Source organism: Giraffa tippelskirchi, chromosome 5 (genome assembly GCF_054371585.1).
Source record: "Giraffa tippelskirchi isolate mGirTip1 chromosome 5, T2T-mGirTip1v1.2.pri, whole genome shotgun sequence".
NCBI classification, from domain to species: domain Eukaryota; kingdom Metazoa; phylum Chordata; class Mammalia; order Artiodactyla; family Giraffidae; genus Giraffa; species Giraffa tippelskirchi.
Genome location: NC_137279.1, coordinates 101,667,231 through 101,689,804, shown reverse-complemented (window position 1 = coordinate 101,689,804; position 22,574 = coordinate 101,667,231). Strand labels below are relative to the sequence as shown.

Sequence of the window (22,574 nt, the reverse complement as noted above, 5' to 3'; positions counted from 1 at the left end):
GGGCGTGGGTTGGAGGAGAGGAACCGCCTTACAGGTCCTGAATGGGGTGGGCTTATGTAAATTTGCAGCGGAAGCGGTACAGTTCCCGGCCTGCCATTTTGCCGGTTGTGGGAAGTTTTTCCGAGATACTCTTGAATTTTATTAGAAGAGTTGTTAGGAGTGCCTGAGAGGCGCGAGAAACGATGGGGTGCGGAGGGTGGCGGAAGAGATGGCGGCAATAGCAAAGTGAGCGTGTGCGAAAGTGTACGGGTGTGAGGCTGTACGGGCGGCCGGCCAAGACTTTCCATACTTAGCTGGCAGAGAAGATAGCACGATCGCGAAGGTGGTTCTCCCAGAGCGAGAGTCACCCATTCTACGGCGGGTGTGTTGACCTCTGCGATTTCCCCGAATGGGGGGAAACGCGACTGCGTAATTTGTGGTAGTGGGGGACTGCGTGCGCGCCTTCTCTTGGTAACTGCGGTCTTAACGATAGAAGTGATTTCTACTTGAGCGTGTTTTTTTCGGGGCTCGGGCGATAGTAAACCATCTCTCGGTAATACAGAAGACCCTCGGAAAAATTTTTCTAGAATAAAAAATGGCATTTCGCTCCAATGCCGTACTTTGGGAAAGCTCAAGAACGGAAGGGAGAGCCTTGTAGGCTACAGTCCGCGAGGTGGCAGTGTTCAGCTGAGCAGTGCAGGCACTCTTCCCTCCAGCTTAATTTAGTTCTTCTGTGTCTGATGGTCTCGATTCCAGCTTAATTTAGTTCTTGTGTGTCTGAGGGTCTCGAACCATCCCAGCTTCCGTCGTTCTCTTCTTTCCACCTTCAATGTTTCCCAGCATCAGTTCAGTTCAGTCACTCAGTCGTGTCCGACTCTTTGGGACCTCATGAATTGCAGCACGCCAGGCCTCCCTTCCCTCACCAGCTCCCGGAGTTTACCCAAACCCGTGTCCACCGAGTCGCTGATGCCATCCAACCATCTCATTCTCTCTCGTCCCCTTCTTCTCCTGCGCCCAATCCTTCCCAGCGTTAGGCTCTTTTCCAATGAGTCAACTCGTCGCACGAGGTGACCAAAGTATTGGATTTTCGGCTTCAACATCAGTCCTTCCAATGAACACCCAGGACTGATCTTTAGGATGGACTGGGTGGATCTTCTTGCAGTCCAAGGGACTCTCAAGAGTCTTCTCCAACACCACAGTTCACAAGCATCAATTCTGCGGCGCTCAGCTTTCTTCACCGTCCAACTCTCACATCCATACGTGACCACTGGAAAAACCATAGCCTTGACTAGACAGACCTTTGTTGGAAGAGTAATGTCTCTGCTTTTCAATATGCTATCTAGGTTGGTCATAACCTTCCTTCCAAGCATCAGGGTCCTTTCCAATGAGTCCAGGAGGTACCTCAAAGGTTGTATCTTGTCAGCCTATTTACGTGCAGAGTACATCATATAAAGTACAAGACTGGGTATGCGGATGACACCATCCTTATGGCAGAAAGCAGAAAAAGCGAGAGTGAAAACAGTTGGCTTAAACCTCAACATGCAAAAGACAAAAATCACGATATCTGGTCCCATCAGTTCAGTTCAGTTCATTCGCTCAGTGGTGTCCAACTCTTTGCGACCCCGTGAACGCCAAGCCGCCCTGTCCACCACCAACTCCCAGAGTCCACCCAAACCCATGTCCATAGATTCGGTGATGCCATCCAAGCATCTCATCCTCTGTCGTCCCCTGCTCCTCCTGCCCTCAATCTTTCCCTGCATCAGGGTCTTTTCAAATCAGTTGGTGACAGGTGGAGGAAACGAGGGAAACAGTGACAGACTTCTTTACTTAGGCTCCAAAGTCACTGCAGAGGGTGACTGCAGCCATGAAATTAAAAGACGCTAGCTCCTTGGAAGAAAAGCTACTGCAAACCTAGACAGTGTATTAGAAAGCAGAGACATTAATTTGCCAAGAAACGTCCCTCTAGTCGAAGCTATAGTTTTTCCAGTGGTCATGGATGGATGTGAGTTGAATCATAAAGAAGAAGAAATGAAGTTGCTCACTCCTGTGCGACTCTGCCATTCCACAGGCTGTAGCCTACCAGGCTCCTCTGAAGCAAGAGTACTGGAATGGGTTGCCATTTCCTTCTCCAGGGGATCTTCCCGACTTGGGGATCAAACCCAGGTCTCCTGCATTGCAGGCAGATGCTTTACCCTCTGAGCCACCAGGGAAGCCCAAAGAAGGCTGAGCGCAAAGAATTCATGCTTTTGAACTGGAGTGTTGGAGGAGACTCTTGGACTGCAAGATCAAACCAGTCAATCCTAAAGGAAATCAGTCCTGAATATTCATTAGAAGGACTGATGCTGAAGCTGAATCTCCAATAATTTGGCTACCTGGTGCGAAGGGCCAACTCACTAGAAAAGACCCTGGTGCTGGGAAAGGTTGAAGGCAAGAGGAGAAGAGGACAACAGAGGATGAGAGGGTTGGATGGCATTACCAATTCAGTGGACATAAGTTTGAGTAAGGTCTGGGAGGTGGTGAAGGGCGGGGAAGCCTGGCGTTCTGCAGTCCGTGGGGTCGAAATGAGTCGGACACGACAGAGCGGCTGAACAACAAAACAGACCCATACTTTGCACCGCTCAACGCTTACAGAATTTGGCACATTTGAACAGTCCTGTTACTGCTGTAAACCGTTCTTTGTGCCTAACTCATTTGGGCTCGCAGTTCCTCCACCGGCATGGTGCAACGGTTTGGGAAGGCGGATCCCTGGCTTCTGGTCTGGTTCCGACCAGAGCAAAGGTCATGTCTCCTCACAAAGCCGGTGGTGGCCCGCGAGTCTACCCTTGGACCTGGGGTACCAGGCATGGGACATCCCACGAAACCTCAAAGGCTCTTCTGAGGACGTGCAGAGTTCTCAGGGCAGCGGGAAGAGGACACTTGCAAAGAGGGAAGGGACTTTTTTTTTTCCTGGCGGGAATTTTACCTCAGGGCAGAAAACTCTAGAAATGCCGGCAGAGCAGATGCATTTGGGGGAGGCCTAAAAGCCCCTCCCCGTCGCTCACCCGGAATGGGTCTCCTCCCATTCCACCATGTCCAAAGCTGTAGAGACGGCCGCCGGCCGGTGAGTCAGGCGCCCCCTGGCGTCGTGGAGGAAGCGGCAGGCGGCGGAGTGACGAGAGCGCCGGGAGGGAGGAGGTCCTGGGACCGCGCGGCTGAGAGCCACACGGCTCAGCGGCGGGAGAGCGAGAAGGTCGTGTTTCCACGGTGTAGTGGTCAGCACTTTGGACTCTGACTCCAGCGATCCGAGTTCGAGTCTCGCTGGGACCTTTCTCTTTAGGCCGCACGCAGAGTCTTTTACTGGCGCAGCCGGAACTCAGTCTCCCCCTGAAAGCGAACTCGCGCTTCAGATGCGCGCTGAGTGGACCTACTCTTCCGCCCCAGCGCCCAACTCGTTCTGCTCTCGGGACCAGGACGCCTAGGTCCCGCGAAGGAGGCCCTGGGCCCCCGTGATCTGCCACCTCCCCCTCAGCAGTCGAGATCTGAGACCTGCTGCTCTGAGAGGCGCAGACCTGTGGACAATGGAGGGGGCGGGGCGGGGGACCAGCCCCTGGCGTCCCCGCAGGACCCTGCGGCTCTGCCGCTCAATGGTCCTCGGAGGCCCGGCCCCCGCCCTCTCCCAACTCGTTCTGCTCTCGGGACCAGAACGCCTAGGTCCCGCGAAGGAGGCCCTGGGCCCCCGTGATCTGCCACCTCCCCCTCAGCAGTCGAGATCTGAGACCTGCTGCTCTGAGAGGCGCAGACCTGTGGACAATGGAGGGGGCGGGGCGGGGGACCAGCCCCTGGCGTCCCCGCAGGACCCTGCGGCTCTGCCGGTCAGTGGTCCTCGGAGGCCCGGCCCCCGCCCTCTCCCAACTCGTTCTGCTCTCGGGACCAGAACGCCTAGGTCCCGCGAAGGAGGCCCTGGGCCCCCGTGATCTGCCACCTCCCCCTCAGCAGTCGAGATCTGAGACCTGCTGCTCTGAGAGGCGCAGACCTGTGGACAATGGAGGGGGCGGGGCGGGGGACCAGCCCCTGGCGTCCCCGCAGGACCCTGCGGCTCTGCCGCTCAATGGTCCTCGGAGGCCCGGCCCCCGCCCTCTCCCAACTCGTTCTGCTCTCGGGACCAGAACGCCTAGGTCCCGCGAAGGAGGCCCTGGGCCCCCGTGATCTGCCACCTCCCCCTCAGCAGTCGAGATCTGAGACCTGCTGCTCTGAGAGGCGCAGACCTGTGGACAATGGAGGGGGCGGGGCGGGGGACCAGCCCCTGGCGTCCCCGCAGGACCCTGCGGCTCTGCCGGTCAATGGTCCTCGGAGGCCCGGCCCCGCCAACAGAGGGCGCGGCGACCGAACCACTGCCACCCCCTGTCGGGTCACCCTGGGTCTTAGGGTAAAAGGCAGAAGCTGCGCCCACTGAGTCCTGCCCCACGAGGGGGCTTCGGACCGCACGTCTTGGCCCTGTGAATAATGGTCCGGGGGCTGTGATGTCATTGACCAGCCAGGGTGACAGCTTTCTGGGCGGGGTTCCAGACCTGAATGGGAAGTACTATATTTTATTCAGGTACCCTATTATTCGCAGTTTTGATTGATCCTGTTCCAGAACTTCTCGCTCTTAAGTCTCCTTTGGACAGGAAAAACCGCTGTTAGGCTAAGACTTGAACCTTGACTCCAGGAAATCTTGGCCTTTCATCCCAAACTCAGCCAGGAAGAAGAGTCTGGGCAGTGTATTCCAGCGTCTGAGATCAGGGGTCGCTCACCCAGTTCCACCCAGGCCTTTGAGACATTTGCAGACCTTATAGGGCTAGAATAGTGAATACAGACTATTTAGTTAGATTTGAGTTGGAAACAGCATTCACTTTCTATCATTATAAAATTGATGTTTTAAATGTCACTTCTAGACATTGGAAACACGATGTAACTTTTGTGGAACAACCATATGGATGAGAACTATAAAACAATAATTTATACGTACCCTGGAACAGTTACAAAATTTCAAAAACAAACTCTTTCCTTAATTGTGTTATTATTGGCATTGTTGGTATTTATTCTTTTTTTTTTTTTTATAAATTTTTCTTATTCCAAATGATGTGGGGATAAGCAAAGGAGATGGTATGAAATCTTGTATTTCCTTTACTCCCAGTGCCCTTAAACACAAAAACACTGGTGTATGGAAAAGAGTCAGATGAAAGATAAACATTCAGTAAAGCCTGACGTTCTGAATTTGAGTATGTACATTCATACAAAGATGAGTATGTATTTCCTAGCTCTGTCCACTGCAAACGCCTAGAAATCAACCAAATCCAGTAAGCATCTTAAGGTTACAATTGGATTTGGGAATAACATTTTGCACAAACAGAAACCAGAGATTCTTAGAAAAATGACTGAGTCCAGGTGAGGAGCAGAAAATCTTCAGGATAAAAGAGAAGCACCTCTTCATACTGTTATCAAGAAAGGTCTCAAATACTATTAGAAACTTTTCAAAAGAATTGAGGAGCCAGCTTAAAGTCACGTTCACTGCCAAAAGAGAGATAATTGGAGTATTGGTAAGAGCTATATTGCAATGAATTGAACTACTTCACGGTGTTTGCAAGTTTGAATTCATATTAGCACACAGGGGTAAAAAAGAAATAAAGGAATCGGTGACCACAGAGGATTCTTGGGGAAATGCTCATTAAGCTGCAGTTTTCTTTACAGAAGCTACCACTAAGTAACTACATAGTATTTGGTCTTTAGGAGAAGTTTCTTTTCATGCAAGTATTCCAGTTAAATACTACATGATGATGCAATATCACCACTTAGTGCCACATAATCAGTTAATGGATTGAGAAGTCTTGAACTGAAAGGACTGGTAATACTATTTGAAGAAACACACAGAACTTGATGGGCCTCCTCCTCAGAGAGTGCACACCACTTCTGAAGAAGTCTTGCTAGGACTGCAAGTGTGAATCTCATCAGTCTCTGCATCTACAGGTCCAAACTAGGGACCACTAGACATATGGCTGTCAAATAGTTACAAAGGAGTAGGACGGAGGACCTGGATTTTAATTTATAATTCATGTGAGTGTAACCTTAAAAGTTGGAGACATGCACAATATTTTTCTATTAAACACAACTTGAAAACATTGGTAGAATTGTATTTCCTTTGTGTGTGCGCTCAGTCGCTCAGTCTTATCCAACTGTTTTGGGCCCATGGATCATATCTCGCCAGGCTCCTCTGTCCATGGGATGTCCCAGGCTAGAATACTGGAGTGGGTTGCCATTTTCTATTCCAGAGGATCTTCGTGACCCAGGGATTGAATCTGCGTTTCTTGTGTCTCCGGCATTGGTAGGCGAGTTCTTGGGAAGCCCCATATTTCCTTTAAAGTATATATAGCATTCTCAGCTATGTAGGAGATTATTTTTCCATTATTGTGTTCTTATACTTTTTAGTTGTCAATGTGGTTGCTAGAAAATTTTAAACTACGTGTGTGACTTGCATCTTTGTTACATTACAGCACTGCTCTATATTCTACCACCAAAAAGGAAGAATGAAGGAGAGAAACATTTATTAAAGTACCTAGTATACAATTTAGACTGTGGGAATGCTACAGAAAAACCAAGTCCGTTTCTTCAACAAATGAATGAGTTAAAGCGGAAATGAGGACAGCAATAGACCAAGAGAGATGGAGAGTGAGTGAGAGAGAGAGCAAGGAAGGGAGGAAGGAAAGAAGAAATTGAAGGTAAGCATACATGTAAGAGACTTAAATGCTTTATCTTAGTGATTATACTTTGTGGACTTTATTTGCCTCCAAAAAAGAATACTAACGTAGAAACAATAATGGAGGAGGGGGGCTTCCCTGGTTAAGAATTTGCCTAGCAGTGCGGAGGACACGGGTTTGATCCCTGGTCCAGGAAGATCCCACATGCTGTGGGGCAACGAAGCCCACAAGCCGCAACAACTGAGCACATGGGCAGCAACTCCTGAAGCCCAAGAAACCGGCAAACCACAACAAGAGAGTGGCTCCCCCTCTCCACAGCTAGACAAACCCTGCGCCACGCTATGAAGACCCAGGGCGGCCATAAAGAAAGAAAGAAATTAAAAAAAAAAAAACCTATGTGATCAAATAAGCTGAAAAAATGCTGCATGGTAGACAATGGAACATTTGAATAGTCTTTCATGATATTAAAGATTTTGAATTAATTTATGATTATAATGCCGTGATGATATACTTTCAAAAAGAGTTCTCATTTAGGGGAAACACGCAGACATAATTATAGATGAAACATGATGTCTGAGATTTCCTTTTAAAAAGACAGGAAAAGGTAAGTGCATGGATTGTAGTACGACAGTATAAGCTGGTAATTGTAGACCATGCTTGACAAAGATGGGAGGGTTCTGTTGTGTCTATTTTGTGTACTATTCAAATTTGAGATTTGAAAAAGAATGATAGGAGAACACAGGTCCACCTAGAATAATAGCAGCTGAATCTCTCAACATACAATTCCAAGGGCTAGGGACTAACAGAGAGAGTCAAGGACACCATTCAAAACCCTGCGCCAAACAACCAGGGACCAGAGAACACTGTGGACAGGACTTGGTTTGTATTCAGCTGGGTCTGGGAGGCACACAGCAGCGGAGGGATCAACAAACACCCTGCACATAGGGCAGAGCACGGCACGGAGGAGGACTCCCGACAGAGCTCAGGTAAAATAACTCACAGAAAGAGCATGTGGATAAACTCAGGGGGATGTCTGAGACCTGGTTGGCTCTAGCTCTGGTGACTGGGGAATTGATAGGAAGGGGTTCAACAGTGCAGAGAACCAGAGGGTGACAATCTTGAGGAGGCACAATTACTGGGATCAGGTGTGAGACCAAGCTGAAGGGAGCATCCTTTGGACACTCGTGGTGATGAAAAAAGAATGGTGCAACTGGCAGAAATTAAAGGTCCTACTGGAAGAAACAGAATCCCCAAATCAAGAGACACACCATGCCTTTCCCCCAAGCCTTAACTCTGCTAGAGTAATTGCACAAGACAGACCTAGAACAAAGAAATCAGCTAAGCCACTCACAGCACTAATCCCTTCTGACCTGGAACAACTGTTTCTCATTCAGGTAACCTAGTCATGTGAAAATGAAAACTATAGAGCAGACATTTCTTCCAAGGTGACAGAAGAAAAAAGTGTAAAATGAGAGTCAAAAATTTCAGCAAATGAAAAGATTGCCTCAAAATCAATCAAAACACATTGGAAAATGTAAAATGGCATCCATATTTTGAATTGATCTGAACAAAGCATTCAAAGATACATACACATGGAAAAAACTTCAGTATTTTATGTAAGAAACACAGAACGTGAGATACAAGTGCGCAGGAAAGAAGAAATGAGAAATTGGAACTGGCAGAGATTTAAAAAATTGAAGGTAAAGAAAATCCTTTGAAAAAAAAAGGCTAAATGACAAGGTACATAGAGAACATATTTATCGAAACATATCAGGGACACTGCATGAAAAATGAAAGCATCAAACAGAATAGAAATGAACAAAAGATAGTGAGAAAGGATCAGAGAGAAAGTCATAGAGACCTAGGGGAAATAGACCTGGAACGGTCAGTTCTAAGACCTATCCTAGTAGAGCTGAGAGACTTTTTTTGAAAAAGAAAAATGGTCCTGAAGCTCCAGACCACCCTTTGCCCTCAGTGAAGAAAAATCAATTTACATTCTGCATCTCAGCAGAACTTATAAAGTAAACATTATTTTTTTAAAAAAGTCAATAGAACTCATTGTGGACAAGTTCTTTATATTTAGCCAAGCTGTCTGTGCTGTATTAAAGCAACAGAAAACAAGTATTAAACATATCAAACTTAAGGAATCCTCAGTCCATCATGAGAAATCTTTAAAGACAAACTCTGCTCATCAAGAATTGACAGGAAACTATGGGTTTTGTACATCTGGTCATCACTGAATATATGTGATTGTAGATTTAAGCCACTGTGTCGTGGGCCCTGCCCTGGGGGCAGCCTAGGTACACCCTCAAACTTCTGCAGGGAGGCTGCTAGTACTCCCAGAGTGGGACAGCCATCTTGTGCCACCAGGGGGTCGAAAGGACCCAGTGGGCCCCTCCTCCAGCTCCTACCTCTATCCTACCAATTAGCACATTAAAAAAAAAAAAGCTAGGAAAAATACAGTATATAAAGGGTAAGACAGAAGGAAAAAGCAGAACAATGTCCTTGATCTTCACGGTAGTAAAAAGTTGATGTTGATAGATAACATTTAAAATGTTTTAAATATTAGAAATGAGACAAAATACTAAAGGACTAACGTGTCAGAAATTTTAGTGCACTAACTAGCTACCAGGCCTTCCAAATCCCAAGCAAAACACACAGACACAAACAAATATGCATACACAAATAAAATAAAATAACAGAGAAAGAAACACAGAAGATACAATCTACTACAAATGGTAAACATAGATTAAAAGATGCGAGAGGTGTTTAAGATACAAAACTGAATAGGGAGAAACAGAGGGGCTTCCCTGGTAGCTCAGCTGGTAAAGAATCTGCCTGCGATTCAGGAGACCCCGGATCGATTCCTGGTTTTGTAGGATTCCCTGGAGAAAGGACAGGATACCCACTCCAGTAGTCTTGGGCTTTCCTGGTGGAATCTGCCTGAAATGGTGGACACCTGGGTTCGATCCCTGGGTTGGAAAGATCCCCTGAAGTAGAGCATGGCAACCCACTCCAGTATTCTTGCCTGGAGAATCCCCATAGACACAGGAACCTGGCGGGCTACAGTCCGTGGGGTTGCAAAGAGTCGCACACAACTGAGTAACTAAGCACAGCACGGCACATGAGAAACAAGAGTATTTATATGAATAAAATCAATCATGTTAATAGTGGACTGTGGATGGGAGAGGGGTGGGAAGGAGGTTCAAGAAGGAGGGGACATATTTATACTTATGTTTGATTCCCATTGTTGTATGGCAGAAACCAACGCAACATTCTAAAGCAGTTAGCCTCCAATTAAGAATACATTTAAGAAAATAATGGATTATAACACTGAATTTTAAAAAAGCATGAGCTTAAGTTGAAACTCAAAAATATTTTTAATAATATGTTAGGGGTAGGGATTGTCTTTTCCATAGCACAATGCTGGCTATACCACAGATATGAAATTGACACACATCAGGGACCAATAAAGGATGGTAAACTTTTTACAGAAGGAGCACCATAGAATACGATATTCATACACTCTCAAAAGCCCACTAATCAAATTACTCATTACAGACACAAAATCTGCCTTTTCAATGAACAGATCTTATCAGCCTCTGCATAACAGTGTTCACTGTTAAAATAATAATCGTGGAGACAGGTAAAGTGGACACTCTTAACCTCCAAACAGGCTGCGCTAGGAAGCACACAGCATGTGCTAGATGTGTTCTTGGCAAACAGGGTTTACCTGAATTTAATCATGAGGAAATGATCAGACAACTGCAAAAGGTAGACCTTTGAGTAGACAACTGACCAATCCTCTGCAAACAAGTCAATGTCACGACCATCAAGGACAACTACAAAAAGGTGAGGAGATGTTTGAGGTTCCAAAGGACTAAAGAAATACAGGAACACAATCTTTTCAGTCCTTTGGAACCTACAACATCTCGTCTCCTTTTTGTGGTTGTCTTTTTGGGGCAAACATCGACTGTTTGAAAAAAGACAGGCCAGTTGTCTGGTTCAAAGTCTAAATTCTGCAGTTATCTGGTATCTACCTCAATATTAAACACAGGATAAACACTTGAAGCAAGAACAATGTATAGTAAATGCTGTCTGCTTTGAGCACAGTCCATCCGGTGGCAAAGAATGACCGGGTTGATATGTTGTCTTCTTCTAATTGTTCCCATGCTGGTGTGTGGAGGATGAATATTTAGAAGAGCAAGAGTTAAGGTCTTTCCAAACTGTGTGTCCATCAAAGCATCGATCACCTTACTGAGGATTACATGCGGAGGCTGATGACTGGGATTACTCCCATCAATTCTGTCCCTTGGAGTGTGGAGAGTGGTCGTTGGTTGGGACGTTCGTTCTCAGGAAAGGATCCCTCTGGCGTTGCTGAGGTTGAAATTGAGTTGCTGTGGTTGAGTTTTTTTTTCATCAAATGGAAAAGGTACATATTATAGTGTGGTTTCTCAAATTGACGATATCTTTTCTTAGTTCCTAACGTAATTGGTATCTGTGAAAGACAGACAGAGAGAAGAAATGTGAGTCTTTGTTAGATCCTGCTGAGCCTGGAGGGATGGCAACATGGTGACTGGGGCCAGGGGCAGACAGAGCTCCTGTTGACAGGACGAGCTGAAGGGAGAGCCACAGGCTGGCTGGAGAGGAAAGTGAGGTCCATGATTTCGAAGGAATACCTCCCTGAACTTTCACCTAGCCTGTGGTGCAGCATCTAAGGACCCTTGTCCTCACCCCACCTGTGCTTGGGGATATCTCAGCTCAGAGCTTCTTCAGAGCCTCATCTGGATCCCTACCACTCAATACTCAACGGTCATTTCACTCTTGAATCCCCTTCATCTGTATGCTTTCCCACACGTTCAGGGATGGATGTGCTGAGCATCCCTCAAACACAATTAGAAACAGACTGCTATGGGAGCAGAGGATCCTCAATTGAGAAAGACACCCTCTTCTTACCTCTGCAGCCCCGCCTTCTGAGGAGGAGAAGCAGGCTACCGGAGACTCCTGGAATGTGAGCACCAATAGGGACCTCAGAATGTATCCAAGTCCAGTTTCATAATTTACAGAGGAGGAGCTAGGTTTTCAAGGGTCTAAGGACTATCCAAAACCACATGACTTGTTACTGACAACCCAGGCCACAGGCCCTTCCTATATATTTGCGGGAAGGGAGAGGAGAAGGGGAAAAGCTCCCATCTGGAGGAGTCAACAGTTAATAGAGGCTGTTTGGTCATCCTCCTGGGCAGGAATAAGGCTTTCCAGGGAAATCCAGCTCCAAAGAGACTGAGGAATGAATGGAAAGGAATGACTGAGGAATGAATGAATGGAAAGGGGAAACTCAAAATAAAATTAGCGAAAAGAGAGCAGGGAGTGTCACTGTGTCTCAACCCATTTGCATCCCATGGACACCAAAATGCTATGGAGGTGATTTCATGCTGGATCTTCCTTAAGGCATTTCTAGGAATATCCTTGACATCTACACAAATAAAACTCTGAAGTGAAAGAGGGTTCAGTTTAGTTATCCTAAATTCTCATCAACTTTTCCTCAAACTTTTCTCAAAGAAAGAGTCTCTACTAGTATTTTATGCTGGTGTATAGAAAAACATCCAGGAAAACATCTACTTCTGCTTTATCGACTAGGCCAAAGCCTTTGACTGTGTGGATCACAACAAACTATGGAAAATTCGTAAAGAGATGAGAATACCAGACCACGTTACCTGCCTCCTGAGAAACCCGTATGCAGGTCAAGAAGCATCACTAGAACGGGACATGGAACATGGACTGATTCCAAACTGAGAAAGGAGTATGTCAAGGCTGTATATTGTCACCTTGATTATTTAACTTATACCCAGAGTGCACCATGCGAAATGCTGGGCTGGATGAAGCACAGCTGGAATCAAGACTGCCGCGAGAAATATCAATAACCTGAGATATGCAGATGACACCACCCTTTTAGCAGAGAGCGAAGAGGAACTACAGAGCCTCTTGATGAAAGTGAGTGAAGAGTGAAAAGGGTGGCTTAAAACTATGCATTCAAGAAAAAGAAGATCATGGCATCTGGTCCCATCACTTCATGGCAAAGACATGGGGAAACAATGGAAACAGAGACAGATGTAATTTTCTTGGGCTCCAAAATCACGGCAGATGGTGACTGCAGCCACGAAATTAAAAGACGCTTACTCCTTGGTAGAAAAGTTATGAGAAACTGAGACAGCATATTAAAAAGCAGAGACATGACTTTGCCAACAAAGGTCCATCTAGCCAAAGCTACGGTTTTTCCAGTAGTCATGTATGGATGCGAGAGTTGGACCATAAAGAAAGCTGAGTGCTGAAGAATTAATGCTTTTCAACTATGGTGTTGGAGAAGACTCTTGAGAGTCCCTTGGACTGTAAGCAGATCCAACCAGTCCATCCTAAAGGAGATCAGTCCTGAATATTCATTGGAAGGACTGATGCGGATGCCGAAGCTTCAATACTTTGGCCACCTGATGTGAAGAGTTGACTCCTTAGAAAAGACCCTGATGCTGGGAAAGACTGAAGGCAGGAGGAGAACGGGACAAGAGAGGAAGAGATGGTTGGATGGCATCATCGACTCCATGGACACGAATGTGAGCAAGTTCTGGGTGTTGGTGATGAACAGTGAAGCCTGGCATGCTGCAGTCCATGGGGTGGCAAAGATTTGGACAGAACTGAGCAACTTAACTGAACTGACAGAAGGGCATGTCAAAGGATCAATATAGCAGGATAAGGCCTAATATTCATTATGGGGCTTTTGCATAAAGGATAGATTCCATGAAAAATAACTTGTCGAATCTGCTGTTCTGAGCCAGTTAGTAGTCTGTGAAACAAGTTTAGTGAATAGCTAACTGCATGTGGCATTTTAACAGTAGAAAAGGAAACACTAAATTTTATTCTTGTGGCAAGGTGGGGGTTGATTTTATACTTTGGGGTCTATGTAATGTTTTTTTCTTTGTTTTATTGTATCTTTTACTATAAAAATTGTGAGAAACTTGAATCCAAACAGAGAGATTATATATCTAACTTAACTATCTACGTCTCTTTTTTTCTCTTTTCTCTTCTCCAGGCTCTACAAAACAGTTCTGTTGAGAGAAAAATGCAAATTCCCTTACTTGTTACTATTCAGCTTTTTGAGGAAGCAGCCACTCATAGGCCACTGCCATATTGGTTCCTTATATCCTATCAGATCCACAGTCCTTCTAATCCTTGAGGCATATTAGCAGAGCTTTGATATCCAAAGCTCATCCCCAGAACTTTAAAATCAGAATTTCAATGGATTGGGTGTAGGCATCCATGTTACCTCAAAACTCAACCCGTTTTCATTTTACAACAGCATGATTTAGAACTACACACTAGACCACCTACACTATTTCACACCAGTCTTTTTATTTTCTCCTTCTAATCCAACATGGACTTCTCTCCACTGGCCCTAAAGATGTTTTGGTCTTTCTCTGTTACTCGCATATAAATAATTGGCTTTCTCAATTGCATTGTCTGAAGCAATGATTATCTTTATTCGCATGTATCTCCCTGGGTCTTCATAAACGTGGCCCAAAGTTAATTCAGTACAATGCTGTCCTACATTCCCTGGCCTCAGATTTCAACTCAGCTCATTTTTCTGGGCTTTTACTAATATGGAGAAGGAATCATGTGAGTAAACTGGAGAGGTCTGAATACCTGTCCATCTCATGCCCTATGTATTTTGAAAACCTGGCTTCTGTATCTCCTTTCCCCCAAAGTCCCTTTAGGGAGCCATTTACTGTCCTCCACCTAATGCCAGCTCCAGGGAGTTCCTGCAAGTCCCCTGCACATTAGCAAAGTTCTGCCTATCAGAGGCTGTGGGGAGTCATGACTCAGGTGAGTGCAGCACTCCTACCTATGACCCAGGGTCTTATCTTATTTTAGTAATGAAGGCCTTTTCCTTCAGTTCCAGTGTTTCTTATTCAGGTGCAAAAGCTGAGGGTTAAGGGCTGTCCTAGCTACTTTCCTCCAGAAGCCAACTCACATGCGAGTGATTCCTTAAGACACGATCCTGAAAGAAAGAGGCAGTGGACTTGGAGGCAGGGGCAGGGAAAGTAAGGTGAAGAAACCAAGAATGTGTGTGATTTAAGGCCAATGTTTTCAGTGGCTTAAATGCTGCTATTCTGATGAGGAGGACCACGGATCTGGGCTTCCTTGTGGCTAATAGGAAAGGTCAGAGGGAATATGAGGATGGCAGCAGTGGGAAAACAGTAGAGGTCCGAGTGGAAAGAGGAGATTGAGATGGAAGGGCACTGCAGGGTGGCAGCCCCCATGGAAAAGAGAGGAAAGACCACACAGAGGTAGTGTCAGCTGTTGAGTGAACAAATGAGGAAGAGAACAATTAGTGGGAGATTTAGCCACAACAGATAATGAGCATAAGGTAGAAGTACATGGAATTACCATTGTTCCCTAAGCTTGAAGGCCAGGGAATCTGCATGCCAGTCTCCACTTGCCAAACAGCAGTTTTCTTTTGATAATCTTCTCCTTCAGGACACTTAAGCACTTCATCTTGCTACACACTGGATGCACGTGTGCGCTTGCTGCGGCGCCCTCACCTTCCAGCTTGGGAGGGTTCTTCATTCTGATGGAAGCATCCAGCTCTGAAGATAAAACCACAACCAACAGGATCCATTGTTAATCATGATTTACGAAGACTTACTCCTTCACCCAAGGAGGACATCAGGTACAGAAAGTGTCCAGGAACAAGAAAGGCCATCTGAAAGCCCATGGGTAGGTGAAGACAATGGGGATAGTTTTATATTTTCTTTTTTGCTGATCTTCCTTATACTACCCAGGATTGTTAAGTGTGCCACAGGGCAAACATGCTTCCGGATGCCAAAAATGAGCCAAGAAGAATAAAACGGATGACAACAGAAATTCCTAGGTAGAAAAGACAAAGGCAAGAAACTCCTACAGGATGCAGTTTGCACTGTTGGCTGGGAAGAGATGAAGCAAAGTCAAAATTGAAGGAAAACCTCATGAGAGAAAAGAAGTGGGGAAGTGTAAATTGGAAGGATTTTTAATGTGCATGAATATAGACTTCATATATATGTAAACACACTACATATGATATGTATATATAATTTAAATAAGACATAGACGATATGATAAAAATGGAAGAAGACTCACAAGTGAGTGTGTTTGTGATGGAATAAATGAGTGAAGGATTGGAGCTATTGAATGGGTCATTCTATTGGCTTCCTGATAAGTTGAACTTGGAAAACAAAATAGAAAAATAAGAAGAAGGAGCAAGAAGCTCTGTTTGGTGACAGGAACTAGGAGATATGAGCAGTGGGTGGGAGCCACAGTGTGGAGGGGTGTGAAAGTAAAGGGCATTAAAACTACCCTTTGCTGCAAAATCTGCTGTGAAGCCTGGGTTTATGCTCAGGACTCCGTGGGAGGTGAGCAGGAAACAGAGTGACCGAGCCAGTGAGGTTCAGTCTTGGCTGAGAATGTGGGAGGCCAAGCACAAGAAAAGGAGACACGAGAGGGAAGAGAAGACAAGAAACACCGCAAGACCTAGTGGCTCTTGTCAGGCTCTGCATCCCGGCCCTCCCTGGGCACTTTCCTTGAGACTCTCCATGCTGCCACAAGGCGTCTCCTTCTTATCTCACCTCTACCTGAGGACATGGGTCTCTCCTTATTCCTCAGATGAGGCCACAGCCTGAGGGATGAGCACCAGGTCGAGTCAGGGTCCAGGGGACGATGTGGAGAGCAATGGAGGGTAAGGATGAATACGTCCCAGATGAAATGGATGTGAGGGTCTGAAAGCTCTTTTAAGGAAATTTGAACAGATGTGGACCCAGAGGAGAGGAAAACTAGGAGACGGACATGGAGATGAGTGGAGAGAAGGACTTAAATGGAGTATCGTAAAAGGGACAGGTGGGTGCACTTCAGAAATGAGGGTAGCCCTTTATTCTAAAATGAAGGTACAATGAGGAAAATCAATTGGATATGAAAAGCAAACATGGGACTGAGTTGCAGGGCCAGTGTTTACACTCCTACTGAATGTTGCTAATACACTGTTACTGAGAGCACCCAACAGGAGTAAATCGCCTTGATGACACATGTTGAACGAAGAGGAAAACATTGCCAAGCTACCTTTCTGAGAAAGCAAGGGAAGATGGGGTCTAGAGAAAGGGTAGACCATAAAGCCTATGCTACCATAGAGGAAACAACCATTGTGCAATGATTTTGTAAGTGTTAAAGCACCAGAAAGACACAACGCTTAGATATTCTATATTCATAGTGGTTATCAAACAAATTTTAGTGAATCAGACACTCTGGACATTATGCTGTTTACAATTCCCAACAATCATGCAAAGGAGAGAATTTTTCAAGTGTTCAGATGAGGGACGAGAGAGGTAAATACCTAGGAAGATAAACAACGTGGCTCAGTTAAACAAGCAGGAATATGCAGAACCAGGGCCTGAGGCTGAGCTGCTCCTGAGGCCCAGGTTCTTGCTCACCTCATTCTGGTAGAGGGTCACAGGTTTCAACTGGGCCGACAGCGGGCATGGGAGAGGCCCTCTGCCTCCTTCACCCACAGCTGTGTGATGACCAGTACATGGACCAGAGCTTTCGAATCCCCTTTTCTTTCTTACCCAGAAAGAGTGGTCCTTGGTTTCCAGAATCAGGGTTGGTGGGAAAGCCCTGGGTGGTGGAAGAAAGACCAAGCATGGCTTTGCTGTCACCACAGTCAAAGTGCTGGTCCAGCTGCCGCTGCAGACAATTGGTCACGTGGGTGCTTTCCTGAAGCTGTGCTTGTGGAGTTTGCACCTCTGACCCTGGGAAACTCACAGGCCCCTGGTGACAGTCCACCCAGGGGTCACCTGAAAAGAAAGGAGGGTTCAGGACCAGTGGAAGCTTTTCCTTGCTAAGTCCTCTCTGGACACCCATTTCTACCGTCCTTGCCCATGAGTGAAACCACCCAGAAACCCAGACAACAAAGGCAGACATCGATGTGAAGAAGATGCCATATTTCTGGCTGTGACTGGGGTGGTGAGAAGGCAGGTGCCAGGCTGCAATTTCTTGAAATGAGAAATCAGACACTTGAGTCTAGAGGGTTTGGGTGACACAGGAGGTCAAGCCTCGTATTCTGTTCTTAGCCTCCGTCTTGTAACCTAGAGAAAAGGATCTAGACAAGCCTCTAGGCATGGGGGGAGAAAGAGTTGTTGATATCTGCCCACAGGAATAAAAGAACAGGGAGAGACATATGGCCTGAAGGCTTCAGGTACTACTAGAATTTGAGCTGAAAGAGAGAGTACACGCCAGACCCTTTTGAACTTCCTTGCTTGAAATTTTTGCCTCTGCTTTCACTCAACCATACATGTATATATAGAAGAAAATCTATTCCACATGGAGCAGACTGGGGGGTGCATGGTATTAGCAGCTAGGACTAGTGGAGAAGAGGTCTGAGACCCTCTTGGAAACACGCCTGTGTCTCTTTAGAGAGAGACACAATGTATACTCCTTCAATACACGTTCCTCCACTGGTGCCTGGACAGTGCTCCTAATGAAATCTGTTTCTATTTCTACTGTGAAATGAGGACATAGTCTCAGAACGCGGGCTAACCAAAGATATCAAGTACCCTCCTCAGGTCCAGGTCAGGCTCATGTGAGGTCACAGCTGCCAGGGCCTGCTCTACATTGCTGTGGGGCTCTCCTCTCACCTCCTGCTGATGCATCTGCACCCTCAACAAGGTTTGTTTAACTGTCTCTCATGGATCTCTTATCTCTTAAGTCTTCCAGACAGCATCTGTGTCTGACTCTCCTCAAAGATTCATCCAACCTCCTTCTAACTGTTTTCTCTGATTCAGTCCTCTCCACGCTCTCAAAGGTCACCTGTCTTATCACCCCCCAATCCTGTTTTATCACATGTTCCTCAGTTGATGGAAATTCATCCTCCCTTCTCTGCTCCACAGATCTAACCTCCTCACTCGCCTTTCCAGTGCTCCTGTCTTCTAGTCCCTCTTTCTTCTGCAACATCACTGCCCACAACTCCCTCTGCAAATCCTCCCAGGACTCAGGCTGGCCCCTTTCTGACCCCAGCCCTGCACCAGGAGCCTCTGCGAGCTTCCGGGGCTTTTTCCAAAAGCACTTCTCTCAGTCTGGTGTGCCCTTCATATTTCCATCAGGCAAAGTTCATTAATCATTCATCCTCCTATTTTAGGACACTTGATCAGATTTTAGGATAATTCATATTGGGTAAAGGGTAAATCCTCGTATAAAATTTGGTGTTTGAAAGAACTGTCAAAACTACATATCCCCTCATTCTCCAATGTTATTTTGAATCAATGTCTAGGATTGTTTTTAATTATCGTTGTGTAACTTCATCATCTAATTTTCTTTGTCTTTTCTTGAGAATGGGTTTTATTAGACCTATGCTTTGAGTATTCTTTCCATTGACAGAATATAAAATAACCGAACATTTTATCCAACATCAACAATTCTGCCCAATATTGTTAGTGTGGGGAAAGTCCTCCAATAGAAGATCAAGTTGTAATTTAAAAATCAGGTGTTTGTGTTGTTTCTGCAGGGTTTCTCCTTGTACAGAGAGGATGGGGTAGACCTGACTACTTGTACCCACATGGCTGCATAATAGCTATCCACACTGGACTCAGGTTATCATGAAACTCAAGACACAGGATGGATCCCTGTATAGTTTAGATATTCCATTCATCCATCTCAATCCATCTGTGGGGATTTGGCCTTTCCCGGCCCACTGTGTACAATGGACTCGCAGGACTGGGCCGTATCACTGACATCTCACTTCTGAGACACATGTCTGAGCCTCACTCATCCCCTTCACAGGAACCCACACCCGGCTGTCAGTGTTTCTGAGATAGAGCTCCACAGTTTTTTAATGGCTTCAGCACAGCCAAATTCAAGGTGTCCCTGGACCCATCGTGACAGCAGGTGACCTGGGGGCAGGAGGTGGGGACAGGTGTGGACTCTCACCCTGGCTGATTCTCCAGAGAGCCCCGTGGAGCTGTGGCTCCACCTGGAGGGGCTGGAGGAGCCGCTGGCTCTGCTCTCAGGACAGAGTGCACAGAGGGATAGGGAGCTGGCAGGTCTGAGTGAGGGACCACAGGGGTTCTCTGCAGCCCTCTGGCAACTTGATGTTGAAGATTAACATAGCTGCAAATCATTTGGTCGGGGCAAAGAGGAAAAGGTGAGCAACATCCTCTCTTAGTCACGGATGGTCCAACTACTGAGAGGAGAGGACACAGCCTGAGCCAGGGAGTCAGGCCCAGGAGAGGTCAGTGTCCCACCCGCCAGTGGCCAGGAGTCTGGGGCAAGTGAAGGGACCTTGCTGATCCTCAGCGCCCTCGGCTCCGCTATGAGACACCACAGGCACCTGAGAGGGTGCCTGGGAGGGCTGAATGGGGTGTAGTGCGCTTGGAGCTCACTTAGTAAGGAGCATGGCAGGCAACAGGGGCACAATAACTGTGTGTTCCCTTTCGGGTTTGCGAACTACTGTGATCCTGAGAAAGCCTTTGCTTCTCTGCTCCTCAGGGAAGAATGAGAAATAAGAAATCAAGATGATCTTATGAATCAAAGTCCTAACAATAAAAATACTTCTCCTAAAGAAAAAGTCAAAAAATAGCTCAAGAAGGATTTCATACTAGGTTTTCATTTCCATACCCTACGAACTGCTACCCAAGGGGACCTGGCTCATAAATTAGCTCAATACCCCTATCAGATACACAGGTTATGGATAGTTTCCATGCGGTTATGCCACTGAGATTGCATAAAACATTGAAACTATAACCCGCACGTGGAAGACTCCTTTTGGCTGCACAAAGGATGAAACACAAGGGTGTCTCTTGAGGATGGAACAACAGAGACAGATACTTGGCTTCATGGAAATGACAGGGCATAGGCAGATTTGATGTTCAGGAGCTAGTATCTAAATGCTTCAGAGGGAGCTTGGCAGCCCAGGGGTAAGAATCTAGAGCTGGGGAACAATAGAACATGCTACAAATATGGAGCAGATTGCAATCATGAATGAAAAGCCAGAGAACTTGCCAGAAACTTCAAGAAATAAAATTCGCAACAAAATGTCATGACTACAAGGATTCTTATCTTGATCAAAAGAGCTCTGTTACACAAATTCCTGCAGGTGAGACAGTGGTAGCTGAGATTCTGCCCTGATCCCTCCACTTGCCCTCTCTGGTCTGACGTGATACCAGAAGCCTGTGCTGATGAGATAAGTTCAGGTGACAGACGGCAGCCTGGGGCAAGAAGAATGCAAAGGCTCGAGATGCTTTTTAAAAATTGAAACTGAGAACACAGTTCTAATCAACCTGAGCCTAGGAACCTGTCTGGGAGTACTCACCGTTTACACCTAGATCCAAGAAATCTTCTCTTGTCTCTGTTGGGAAGGAGGCACTTCTATAAGGATGACAGGAACCTGTCAGATGATGGCCACTAGAAGCAGCCAGGTAACATTCATCCAGTGAGTCCGGCTGGACTTCATTCTCTTCTACCACGAGCTGATCCATACTGAGATTTGAGGGGTTGGGAGAGCAGATGGTTAAACAAGAGGGATTAGTCAACCTAGAGCCACAGCTGGTTTTGGTGGGAGGGTTAAGGGAGAGGTTGCAGAAAACAAATGGGGAGTCCCCTTAAAGGAGGTATAACAATCCCCCCCACCCACAACTCCCATCTGGGGTCTGAAGGCGCTTGCAAAGGGAAAGGGAGAGAGAGTGAAGGAGAGTGAGCATGAGATGCTCTGAGCACAGAGAAGAAATGAGCTCAGGAGGAAAATGAGCCACCCCAGGACACACAGTCATGTCACACACGTCCTCAGAACATAAAGGTGACTTCAAATACACCATAAGTTTTGTTGAAATTTACATGCTGCATCCAAATGAATACCAGCTCTGGCATCATAATGGACTCCTGGAAATCTTGTCTCCAAGACCAATATTTTTAATACTGCAATGTGACATGAATTTTTTTTTCCTAGATACTACCTTGCCATGAAATACCTGCCAAGGTCATAACACTAAAGACAGAGGCAGATAAGTATCGCATGCTGGTTTTCATAAGAAGGAGAGAACAGAGGAGTCCAAGAAATCCTGTGGCTGATCAGTAGCCCTGCTTCAACTGATTGCAAGTTACTATCATTGAGAGGGATTCATGAAGGGTGAAAACAGACAACCTTGTTCCAGGGACAATTTGTGGTTGTCTGAATGGAAGAAATAGGCATGTTCAGCGCTTTCTGATTCCCCTGCATGTGAGATGACCAAATGTCACCACTGATGTCAGACCCATGTTTCTCCATAGTTACCTAGAACAGATGATGTCTTGATCTTCCTTGTCCTCCAGATCAGCAAGATTTTCTGTGGATAAATTCAGACAAGTTGAGAAACACTTAGCAGATCTCACTGTGTAAATTAATAATCCACTGTCCAATACTGCCATGGGGACGACAATATCAGCACTGCGATGACAGGCTATTTAAGGAGGATATGCCAGATGCCTCAAGTTGGATCTCTCAGACTCTCCTTGGCTTGCTTTTCAGAGCCATCAGGCCAGATCTCCCTTCCCTGGTAGATTCTCACCACAGTATCCTCTTCCAAGTCTGAGTAAAAAGTTCAAGATTCATCTTCCCCACAGAGTCTGGGGAATAGCCCACAGCAATCGAGCAGAATATTGTCATACTCAGGCCTTTCTCATCATAAGCTGACTACTTTAGCAGAATGATGAGTGGAATGAACAAAACCTAGAATCACATGAATCCTAGTTGTTACACGGAACCTTCAGTCATTCATGGGGTGGGAAAATGCCAGGGCTCTGCCGTGCTTTGCAGAAACATACAAGCAAGGTGATGGGAGG

General features: G+C 46.1%; 2 protein-coding genes, 2 long non-coding RNA genes and 1 other non-coding gene across 5 annotated transcripts in view; 2 read left to right on the top strand and 3 right to left on the bottom strand.

The window, feature by feature from the left end:
* LOC145504748 (NBPF family member NBPF19-like) overlaps positions 1-22,574 on the bottom strand; it is a 363,203-nt gene that overhangs the window by 312,422 nt on the left and 28,207 nt on the right. The gene's annotated exons all lie outside the window — the stretch shown is intronic.
* On the top strand, positions 286-450 carry LOC145508167 (U1 spliceosomal RNA). The gene has a single exon (XR_014055421.1). It is a non-coding gene; the product is annotated as a U1 spliceosomal RNA (small nuclear RNA).
* On the bottom strand, positions 3,130-7,084 carry LOC145504793 (uncharacterized). Its single transcript, XR_014052490.1, has 2 exons — positions 4,280-7,084; positions 3,130-3,816 (listed from the first exon to the last, which is right to left on the bottom strand). It is a non-coding gene; the product is annotated as an uncharacterized LOC145504793 (long non-coding RNA).
* Positions 3,902-14,195, top strand: LOC145504774 (uncharacterized). The gene is made up of 3 exons (XR_014052473.1): positions 3,902-6,051; positions 6,489-6,713; positions 13,774-14,195. It is a non-coding gene; the product is annotated as an uncharacterized LOC145504774 (long non-coding RNA).
* Positions 10,054-21,352, bottom strand: LOC145504769 (NBPF family member NBPF4-like). Its single transcript, XM_081486089.1, has 4 exons — positions 21,070-21,352; positions 17,333-17,560; positions 15,129-15,328; positions 10,054-11,190 (listed from the first exon to the last, which is right to left on the bottom strand). Exons 1-3 carry the CDS (start codon positions 21,233-21,235, stop codon positions 15,138-15,140), a joined length of 585 nt encoding a protein of 194 aa, XP_081342215.1. The 5' UTR covers positions 21,236-21,352; the 3' UTR covers positions 10,054-11,190; positions 15,129-15,137.

What these genes read in the sequence shown, in the direction of transcription:
- LOC145504769 (XM_081486089.1), bottom strand. Translation starts at nt 21,235, where the DNA reads ATGGATCAGCTCGTGGTAGAAGAGAATGAAGTCCAGCCGGACTCACTG. An exon ending in CTTGGATCTAGGTGTAAACG is followed by an intron (nt 17,561 to 21,069) that starts GTGAGTACTCCC and finishes CTTTCTTTTCAG; the next exon opens with GTGACCCCTGGGTGGACTGT. An exon ending in CCAAGGACCACTCTTTCTGG is followed by an intron (nt 15,329 to 17,332) that starts GTAAGAAAGAAA and finishes TTTTATCTTCAG; the next exon opens with AGCTGGATGCTTCCATCAGA.